At 46.1% G+C, this 11,236-nt stretch overlaps 1 protein-coding gene across 1 annotated transcript; it reads right to left on the reverse strand.

Annotated features, from left to right (window-relative positions):
* Window positions 1–1,082: 1,082 nt before the first annotated feature.
* C15H12orf76 (chromosome 15 C12orf76 homolog) lies at window positions 1,083–9,149 on the reverse strand. Its single transcript, XM_048821752.2, has 2 exons — window positions 8,995–9,149; window positions 1,083–1,429 (listed from the first exon to the last, which is right to left on the reverse strand). The coding sequence occupies exons 1-2, from the start codon at window positions 9,116–9,118 to the stop codon at window positions 1,344–1,346; spliced, it is 210 nt and encodes a 69-aa protein (XP_048677709.1). The 5' UTR covers window positions 9,119–9,149; the 3' UTR covers window positions 1,083–1,343.
* Between the last annotated feature and the right edge of the window lie 2,087 nt (window positions 9,150–11,236).

Here is an 11,236-nt window from a genome sequence, read left to right on the forward strand (position 1 = left end):
TTTTGGTACAAGTTTGAGTGTCAACACTTCTTTCTGAATAAAAGCAGCTAAAGTTAGTAACAAACCAACATGCCCCCAAAATAATGAAATCAGTTTTAATTCACACTTTTATTTCAGTTCAAATGTGTGCGTAGGCCAGCCCTACAAAGCCAAGTTCGTGACTAGAGCATGTTTAAGCCCTCGCCTTTTGACTGACTTTTATAAGATTCACTCTAGAAACCTGGTAAAAGACTTCATGCTTGAGTGGAGAGTTGCATTCCTTAAGACAGCAAAACCAATCAATACATCAGAATCCACTGCATTTGCCTGCTTGCAAAATGATGATTTTTAGAACAGAAATCAAAAAGTTTTCCATTTAACTCTGATACCACCACACTGTAGTCCAGTGGGTATTTGACAGACTAGATCTAGAAAACTTTGACATTTGAAACAGCAGAAATTGTAATCAGCCTTGCTGCCAAAAATGGCATGTGAACCACATTATCTAAAGTACATTGTTTTCATGTTAGAATCACTTAGAGGCTGTGTTTAAGGAGTATCATGAGGGTTACTCAGATCATAGTCCCACCCAGGAACTGAGAGCAGAATTCAGAAATACAGCAAGTCTAAGTGAGAAAGTCTTCCTATGGGCAATACCAAAGTAAAATACTTCACATATTCCTAGCCTTTCTTATCAGAGTTAGGCCAAATACTAACTGAAGTTCACAGCTAATATTTTCAAACATGAATGCTTAGAATCAGTCACCGACATAAGATTTGCCAGACTGAGACCACATTTATTTGTGTCTAACTTTAGGCACCCATGTTTGAAGACACAGACCTCTGTTGAGCTACAAATTGCTAGAGATCTGGGAGGAGATTTTCAGATTCTATGATTCAGATAACTATGGTGTCGGTGAGAGCAGCCAAGCAGTTGTAGGCATGCTTCTGCAAGCGAAACAACTGGTTACATTACATGTTAGAGAAAAAAAAATACTTCTCAGTCTCTTTACTAAGCAGCCGTAGTGGTTTACAAGCCTGTTGAGCTACAAATTGCTAGAGATCTGGGAGGAGATTTTCAGATTCTATGATTCAGATAACTATGGTGTCGGTGAGAGCAGCCAAGCAGTTGTAGGCATGCTTCTGCAAGCGAAACAACTGGTTACATTACATGTTAGAGAAAAAAAAATACTTCTCAGTCTCTTTACTAAGCAGCCGTAGTGGTTTACAAGCCAGAAATCAGACAACAAATCAGGCTGGATTTATGGTCGCTGCATAGCATTGGTCATTTTTGAGCACCAGGGATTTGTTCGCAAAATTTCCACAAGCAAGGTGACCAATCCATTTCGATTCTTCCTGCTCTGCTACCGTCGTCGAATGGGCTTGTAGACACACACTGCCATCAGGATCATGGTGATCAACAGGATACTGAAGATGCTCCCCATGAGCACTGCAAGAGGGAAGAAATGGCATGTGTGGAATAGGGGCAAGTATAAGAGGAAAAAGGTCACATGCATGTATGTCTATCTTCCCATTTAGTGCAGCATGTCCCAAACTGGTGACATCAAAGGTTCTGCTGTGAATTTGTCAGGAGTCCCTAGATATCACCCCATTCCCAGTTAAGTCCGTTTTTCCCTGGTCTATAATGGGAGTTGGACCACGCCCCTAATTTGCCTTTGCATTTCTGGCCAGACTTTCACCCTTTTAAAGCTGCAGCTGCATGTGAACATTTGCCCTCACCCAGTGTTTGTGAAACGTATGCCTGGTGCACACGCATGGGCCATTCAGCACTCTGAACGTGCCCCACCACCCACTTGCCCTGGAACACTTGCTTGTATATTTTGATAGCATTATCAAGCAAAATAAACGGCTGCTTGTTTGAGTTCATCTGGAATAACAATGTGTGGTTACTGAGAGTGGGTGGCCACAGGCAGGATTTTAGTACTTATTAATTCATAGCATTTATCACCAGAAGGGACCATTATGATCTAGTCTGACCTCCTGCATAACAAGCTGGAGATTTTTACACAGCGATTCCTGCGTCAAGCCCAATCACTCATGGCTGATCTACAGCCTACCGTTTAGAAAGGGCTAGTCTTGATTTAAAGACTTCAAGTGATAAAATGCACCCAATACCCCTAGGTAAACTGTTCCAATGGCTAATTACACGCACTAAATAATCTGCACCGTGTGTCTAGCCTGAATTTGTATAGCTTCAGCTTCCAGCCATGGGATCTTGTGCCCTTATCTGCTAGAATGAAGAGGCCTTTACTACCAGAAATGTTCTCTCCAGTCGATACTCATAGCGCCTCTTTTTGTTCCAAGGGAGCCTAGTTTCCCATGCAATCCAGATGGCTCTGTAGACCAGACTTGCCCTTACAATTTTTTTTTTACCACTCTACCAATTTGTGTCATCTGCCAACTTTACCCATTTGTGTTTTCCTCTACATTGCTGAAAGAGATATTGAATAGCACTGGGCCAAGAACTGATCCTTACTAGACCCCTCTAGAAACATCACCACTGGAATGATGGTTCCCCATATAGGATTACTTCTGGAGAACTGAAGTTATCCAGTTTTTAATCCATATAATAGGGGGTGCATTTTATTATTGGATAATACCATATGGTCATCCCAATTTAGAAATACTATCCATCCCCTCCCTCCCTCCCATGTGCCCATAAAGCTTCACATAACATACACTTAGTTCTCCTGCAGGCTCCAACAGCAGTAGTTGAAAAATTTACAGCCAACTTGTATTTTACCCTGCTCACTGCTAGCATATTATCTTTCCTCCCAACTTGCTGCTCTCATTTTCAGATGCTCACTTTTTTCACAGTCTATTTGATTGTTGCTGTTAGACAATTTGTCACATGAAGAACATCTCCTTATTAAGTATGCATCCGATGAAGTGAGCTGTAGCTCACGAAAGCTTATGCTCAAATAAATTGGTTAGTCTCTAAGTCTCTGCCACAAGTCCTCCTTTTCTTTTTGCGAATACAGACTAACACGGCTGTTACTCTGAAACCTTTCCTAGAGATAACATTTGAAACGAAACTTTAAAATTACTTCACTGGCACATCAACACAAAGGCTTCTGCTTTCAGAAACCTTTCATCTAATGTACGCAACAGCCAGAGAGAGATAAGAACAGAACAAAACTTGAGTGGCTGGGCTAGCATCCTTTGTATTCCACAATAGTTTTGTTCCCTTGTTCACTTCTGATTTTAATCAGATAACTAGATGAGACTTTCTACTCACACCTAACTGCTGTTTAAACTAGCAACAAGATGGGATGCTTATGCTGGATACCCACTGGTGTGGATGAACAGGCCCTGCCCAGAGGGATCCCAAACTTGGGGAGATCAGTTTCCAGTTCCAGTGATCCTTGATGCCATTGCTACCATCCCAAGGAGGGTGAAAACTACTGTATTTCCAGATCCGGGCCACCAGGGACTACCAGATCTGCCAAACATGGAAGCTGGGCAGCTGTAAAACATAGCTTGTTAGACTAATGCATCCGTGGCTATATGTATACAGACAGTCACCAGCTACTCGAGAACCCACACTGTCTGCAGCAAACTGGACCTCAATGCTGTGGCAATTTCAATACATTTTTAAAATGGATTTTTTTTTCCCCACTCGAGTTGCATTCAATAAAAAACTCCATCAGTACAACAGCTGTGAGCAATTTTTATATTTAAATGTCGTCTTATACTATCGCCACATTTTCAGTTTTCAAAATGCCACATATCTTTAGGTTCCAGAGTCCACACCTAATTAGATGAATGGGGCAGCTCACAGCTCTCAAGGTTATAGTTTCAGGCCATCTTCAAACTCAGGAAGACAGCACTGTCTCATCTTACCATTCTGAGGTCATTTTTGCAACAACCATGAGGGCTAGAAACTGGTTTTCAAATGAAATCAAAGATTCTGGAGCCCAATTCTGCAACAAGGGATGAATTTTACAGCTGTGGAATACGAGGGGCCTTGGCTATATGGACACAAGTGTGCATGAGGGAGAGAACCCAGAAACCTTGGCTCAGAAAACCCCTAATCCAACCCATAGATCTACTTGAGCTGAAGAAGAATTTCAGTTACTAACCCTGTGATGGTGTTTGGGGTACCCAGGACTGCAAGTCTCCCTGTTGCCTGCCTGTCTCCTGTGAGAGGGGGACTTGTTTGTGCTTAACTGGGTGTCAGCTCTCTGACACCACCAACCTGTTAGCCACCTGAACAAAATCTTCTCTGGGCAATGCCAGCCCTTATTTTGCCTTACAATAGTAGGTCCCTAAACCCCTTTGAAGCATTCCCCTGTAGTCCAAACCCTTCTCCACTGAACACTCACTGAAATACCAGGTCTGCTGTCTCCACGGGAACAGAGTACACACCAGTCTGACTGATTCACCTCACAATCAGATCATAACTTAATATCCCAGCACTGAGATACCCTCAATTTCACTAGAAATGTAAGTTTACCAAAGGTTCAACAGATAATGAGTAAGAATAATGGAAACAAAAGGGTTACATAGAAAACAAAATCATTACACTCTTTTTAGAGACTAAACTTAACAGGCTAACCTACCAGCTAAAGAAGATCTAACCCAAAGTCATTTCAACATCTTCCACCAAGGTAGGCAGAGTTCCTATTTTCATGACTAAAAAGAAAAGGAGTACTTGTGGCACCTTAGAGACTAACATTTATTTGAGCATAAGCTTTCGTGAGCTACAGCTCACTTCATTGGATGCATTCAGTGGAAAATACAGTGGGGAGATTTATATACATAGAGAACATGAAACAATGGATATTACCATACACACCGTAACGAGAGTGATCACTTAAGGTGAGCTATTACCAGCAGGAGAGCGGGCGCGGGGGGGGGGGGGGGGGGGGGCGCGAACCTTTTGTAGTGATAATCAAGGTGGGCCATTTCCAGCAGTTGACAAGAACGTCTGAGGAACAGTGTGTGTGTGTGTGGGAGGGAAAATAAACATGGAGAAATAGTTTTACTTTGTGTAATGACCCAACCGCTCCCAGTCTTTATTCAAGCCTAAGTTAATTGTATCTAGTTTGCAAATTAATTCCAATTTAGCAGTCTCTCGTTGGAGTCTGTTTTTGAAGTTTTTTTGTTGAAGAATTACAGCTTGAGGAATTCCACCATGATTTCAACAATTTCCATCCCACCATCAACCTCAGCCTGGACCAGTCCACACAAGAGATCCACCTCCTGGACACTACAGTGCTAATAAGCGATGGTCACATAAACACCACCCTATACCAGAAACCTACTGACCGCTATTCCTACCTACATGTCTCCAGCTTTCATCCAGACCACACCACACGATCCACTGTCTACATCCAAGCTCTACGATACAACCGCATTTGCTCCAACCCTTCAGACAGAGACAAACACCTACAAGATCTCTATCAAGCATTCTTACAACTACAATACCCACCTGCTGAAGTGAAGAAACAGATTGACAGAGCCAGAAGAGTACCCAGAAGTCACCTACTACAGGACAGGCCCAACAAAGAAAATAACAGAACGCCACTAGCCGTCACCTTCAGCCCCCAACTAAAACCTCTCCAATGCATCATCAAGGATCTACAACCTATCCTGAGGGACGACCCATCACTTTCACAGATCTTGGGAGACAGGCCAGTCCTTGCTTACGAACAGCCACCCAACCTGAAGCAAACATTCACCAGCAACCACACACCACAACCACTAACCCAGGAACCTATCCTTGCAACAAAGCCCGTTGCCAACTGCATCCACATATCTATTCAGGGGACACCATCATAGGGCCTAATCACATCAGCCACACTATCAGAGGCTTGTTCACCTGCACATCTACAGTGTGATATATGCCATCATGTGCCAGCAATGCCCCTCTGCCATGTACACTGGTCAAACTGGACAGTCTCTATGTAAAAGAATAAATGGACACAATTCAGACATCAAGAATTATAACATTCAAAAACCAGTCGGAGAATACTTCAATCTCTTTGGTCACTTGATTACAGACCTAAAAGTTGCAACTCTTCAACAAAAAAACTTCAAAAATAGACTCCACCGAGAGACTGCTGAATTGGAATTTATTTGCAAACTGGATACAATTAACTTAGGCTTGAATAAAGACTGGGAGTGGATGGGTCATTACACAAAGTAAAACTATTTCCCCATGTTTATTTCCCCCCCCCCCCCCCCCCGTTCCTCAGACGTTCTTGTCAACCGCTGGAAATGGCCCATCTTGATTATCACTACAAAAGGTCCCCCCCACCCCCTGCTGGTAATAGCTCAAGTAATTACCAGTAAGCTGGTAATAGCTTAAGTGATCACTCTTGTTACAGAGTGTATGGTAACACCCATTGTTTCATGTTCTCTATGTATATAAATCTCCCCACTGTATTTTCCACTGAATACATCTGATGAAGTGAGCTGTCGCTCACGAAAGCTTATGCTCAAATAAATTGGTTAGTCTCTAAGGTGCCACAAGTACTCCTTTTCTTTTTGCGAATACAGACTAACACGGCTGCTACTCTGAAACCTGTTTTCATGAATGTAAACACGCTGACCATTTACTTTCAAGATGTAGGATAAAGGAGTGTCTTTTTGTCTTCTACTTATATCCCAAAAGTTCTTTGTCTGTACTCAGAGATGGTAAAAAAAACCCATTGCTTGTTTTTCCTTTGTCCTGCTTCTTCCCTGTTGATTTTGTATGTAGATGTGAAGCCATCAGGTCAAACAGAAAACCTATTTGTCAACTTTGCCTTGATGCAGGCTTTTAAACACATTTTCAGTATACATACATAACTCCTGGCATAATACCTCTACATGAAACTAATAATGACATTAACAACTAACGTGACCCTGGTTTTCATTTAAGATCTCACGGACAGTCTTTGGTGAACTGGAGTGTACATACTAGAATCAGGATATTCTTGTAACCCCCTTGCTTTCTGGCACTAAGGGGTTCTTAGGATCACAACCACAGTGGGCCTGCAGCCACTAGAGGGAGAAGATCTGTGGTGCATACGTGCACCACCTACCTCTCAGCAGGATACATACTCCCCTCTGAGGAGGTGCATTCTTTTTTCCAAAAGACCGAGGCTGGGGTAGCCTTGGATATATCAGACCCCTCCTAACCTTACCAGCCTTGTCATAGAGCTGACTCAGGTTCACTTATCCAACTTGCTCCTCAGTTTGCAATTGCTACCCACACCAGCTTGGAGATAAGCAGAGCTGTGTGGAGAATGGAAATTCCATTTCATGGAGGCTTTGCAGATTTTGAAATTTGTTTTCATTCCAATTAGGAACAAAACCTGAAAATTTCAAAATTCTCCAGAAAAAGAAAATAAAAATAAAAAACAACAGTCAGGTCAACTGAAACATTTCATTTTGCTTTTGACTTTTAAGTGTTATAAAATAAAATCCAATACAAAATTAAAGCAATGCAAAACAAAATGTTATTTCAAAAGGAAACTCAAAACATTTTGTTCCAAGAATGTCAAAATGTGATGTTTCTCTTGCTCACAACTCACAAACCTACAAAGAAACTCCCTCCATAGTTTGTAAATATTAGAACTTTGAACTTGAAGGAATCAGTCAGTCAGGAATAATTTACATCCTCCAGCTTCAAGAACATTAGACTGTATTTCCCCAGGGCACAGACTGATGAGTCTGCAGGTTTTGAGTTGAGGCAGCTCTGGTTGTGTGTCTGAATAGAGTCAGCAAGGGGAAGTTGTCCCTCGCCGATCGTACGTATTTATGAAATACATATCTGGATCCTCAATGCGACTCTTCTCAGTACAACTTGAGCAACCACTGCTGCCCACGTCACAGAACCGGCCATCAGCATCACGAGTCACCTGACTTCCGTCATCTCAGAGACGTCAAGAAGTAGGCCATAGAAGACACCCTCTGGAGTCGGTCTCTCCAGAATTGGGGGCACATTGCAACACAGGGTGAGGGGAGCTTGCCCTGCAGCAGCCTGTGCTGTACCTAGTGTGTACATACGTAAGGGCCTTCGCTCTGCAAGGCCTTCTGATGTCTTCCATTGAGGCTCACATCATTTCAAGAGATTTAACAATCAAATCAGCAGCAGCACGTTTGGCTGTCTAGGCTAGCTGGCTCTGTGTGCATTTACTGTGCTGGATATACACAATAATAACCCACGTGCTGCTCGTAGCCACCAGGGAAGAGGGAATAGCAGACAACAATCTCACAGTAGGGGAGAGGGGAGAAGAAAACCCGCCAGCATGTCAGGGCTGTCCTCTCCTTCCTTCCTCACTGTGAAAAATGGGTCCGTGCTACAGCTGTGTGGAGAACAGAAATTATATTTTGTGGAGTATTTTGAGACTGTCAAATTTGTTTTCATTCCAATTAGGGCTCAGCCCTACCCAGTTAAATGTTCTCTGCTAAAGAAAACTCAAGGGGGGGGGGGAATAATTTAGTCCAAAGCAAAATGTTTGGTCTGGAGTTTGACTTTATTTTAGATGGCTAATCAAACACACACGAAACAAACCATAAATCTATTTTCTGAAAGGGAAAAAACCAAAAAGGCCACTGAATCCCCCAAAGTGTGGAAACACCCTGTTGTGCCGGGGGCAGAGCGTCCCCGGCCCCGAAAAGGCCGGCCGGGGAGCCCAGGGCTCCGAGGGGGGCAGACTGGCGTGGGCCAGGGGCGGCCCCAAGGCTGGGCGAGCAGTCCGCGGGGTGCCCGGCCCCGGCCCCTCAGATCCTAGCCCCGCACAGCGGGCAGCTCGGAGGGGGGATCACGGGGGCGGGCGACTGCAAAGGGCGCTGGGGCAAACAGCGGCGCGCCTCAACCCCATCCACTGGGACCAGCCCCCCGCGCCAGGCCGGGCCGCCCCAGGCTACTGGGGACTCACGCAGCCCGGCAGAGAACGGGACCCAGGAGTCCGGGGGGAGAGGCGCGAGACACGCCCGGCCCGGGGGCGGGAGAGCGGGGCCCAGGGGAGAGCGGCCCGGCCCGGCCCGGCCCCTCCTTACCCAGGTTCTGTCTCCGCAGCACGGCGTAGGGCCGGCTCCGCTCCGCGGGCCCCGCCGCCCAGCCCGGCCCCGCCAGCGCCAGCAGCAGGGCGAGCCCCCAGCCCGGCCGCGCCCGCCGCAGCATCCTCCCGGCGCTCGCCGCCTCCGGCCGGGCGCGGGGAAGCGGGGCGGGGCGGGGCGGGGCGCTGTCCTGCCTGGTCCGCTCTGCCCTGGCTCCCCCTCCTGGGCTTCCCTCCCCCTCCATCTTCCTTCCTTCCTTCCTCCCTCCCTCCCTCCATCTTCCTTCCCTCTTCCCCTTCCTCATCCCCCTCACTTCCTTCCCTCTTCCCCTTCCTCATCCTCCCTCCATCTTCCTTCCTTCCTCCTCATCCCTCTTCCTCATCCCCCTTCCTTCCTCCCCTCCATCTTCCTTCCTTCCCCTTCGTCCCTTCCCCCTCCATCTTCCCCTTCCTCCCCTCCCCCTTCCATCTCCCTCCCTTCCCCCTCCCTCATCCCCCCTTCCTATCCCCCTCCATCTTCCTTCCTCCTCCTTCATCCTCCCTTCCCCTTTCCTTTCCTCCCCCCCTCCTCTTTCATCCTCCCTTCCCCTTCCTCATCCCCCCTCCATCTTCCCCTTCTCCATCCCCCCTCCACCCCTCCATAGAATCATAGAATATCAGGGTTGGAAGGGACCTCAGGAGGTCATCTAGTCCAACCCCCTGCTCAAAGCAGGACCGATCCCCAATTAAATCATCCCAGCCAGGGCCTTGTCAAGCCTGACCTTAAAAACTTTTAAGGAAGGAGATTCCACCACCTCCCTAGGTAACGCATTCCAGTGTTTCACCACCCTCCTAGTGAAAAAGTTTTTCCTAATATCCAACCTAAATCTCCCCCACTGCAACTTGAGACCATTACTCCTTGTCCTGTCCTCTTCCACCACTGAGAACAGTCTAGATCCATCCTCTTTGGAACCCCCTTTCAGGTAGTTGAAAGCAGCGATCAAATCCCCCCTCATTCTTCTCTTCTGCAGACTAAACAATCCCAGCTCCCTCAGCCTCTCCTTATAAGTCATGTGTTCCAGTCCCCTAATCATTTTTGTTGCCCTTCGCTGGACTCTCTCCAATTTATCCACATCCTTCTTGTAGTGTGGGGCCCAAAACTGGACACAGTTCTCCAGATGAGGCCTCACCAGTGTCGAATAGAGGGGAACGATCACGTCCCTCGATCTGCTGGCAGTGCCCCTACTTATACATCCCAAAATGCCATTGGCCTTCTTGGCAACAAGGGCACACTGTTGACTCATATCCAGCTTCTCGTCCACTGTAACCGCTAGGTCCTTCCTCATACCCCCTTCCCTCCTTCTCATCCCCCTTCCCTCTCCCTCTTCCTTCCTTTCCCATTCTTCCTTCTCCCTCTTCCTTCCCTCTTCCTTCCTCATCCCCCTTCCCCTTCCCTCTCCCTTCCTTCCTTCCCATCACCCTTCCCTCTCCCTTCCTTCCCCCATTTCCTTCCTTCCTTCCCCCTCCCTTTTCCTTCCTCATCCCCCTTCCCTCTTCCCCTTACCTCTTTCCTTCCCATCCCCCTTCTATCTTCCTTCCTTCCCCCTTCCCCTGCCCTCTCCCTTCCTTCCTTCCTCATTCCCTTTCTTTCTTTCTTTCTTTCTTTCTTTCTTTCTTTCTTTCTTTCTTTCTTTCTTTCTTTCTTTCTTTCTTTCTTTCTTTTTCTTTCTTTCCCATTTCCCTAGTGTTCATCTCTCTCACTCTCCTTCTGATCAGCCAGACTTCAGGCTGTCTGTGGCTCATTGCTGTTGGTTGCGGGTCATTATTCTAAGCACGCTTTATTAGTCTATTCTATTATTTCACAGGGCCTCTACATGCGCTAATGCACGCTGCTCTGGTACGTCACACCCTGTTGTTTCTGACCCTAGATTGGAAGTGAGCGCGAGTAGTTGCCTCCTGCCTAGGTTGAGCTCCATTTCTGTCAATATTGGCATGTGTGGCTGGCTGTGGCCTCCTCTCCCTGTGACTGTTTTGCCAGTAAAATGCACTGGCTTAAAGGTCCATGGGGAACAAGTGCAAAAAGGACACAAATGCGGCTGAAGCAAATTAATTAAAAAATCCAAATGCATATTCCTAGCATTGTTTCTTGCATTACTTGCCCAGCTCTGGTAAAAGTCAGTTGGTTGTAAGGAGACAGCATTATACAGATAAACTGGGGTTGTGTCAAGGGAAGTTTTCAGCTTGTGTTAGCTATGTGATCTTTA

This window comes from Caretta caretta, chromosome 15 (genome assembly GCF_965140235.1).
Source record: "Caretta caretta isolate rCarCar2 chromosome 15, rCarCar1.hap1, whole genome shotgun sequence".
Lineage (NCBI taxonomy): Eukaryota > Metazoa > Chordata > Testudines > Cheloniidae > Caretta > Caretta caretta.

Excerpts from the sequence above, each read along its gene's own strand:
- C15H12orf76 (XM_048821752.2), bottom strand. The coding sequence starts at position 9,118 with ATGCTGCGGCGGGCGCGGCCGGGCTGGGGGCTCGCCCTGCTGCTGGCG. Across the intron at positions 1,430-8,994 it reads GCTGCGGAGACAGAACCTGG|TGCTCATGGGGAGCATCTTC; the intron begins GTAAGGAGGGGC and ends TCCCTCTTGCAG.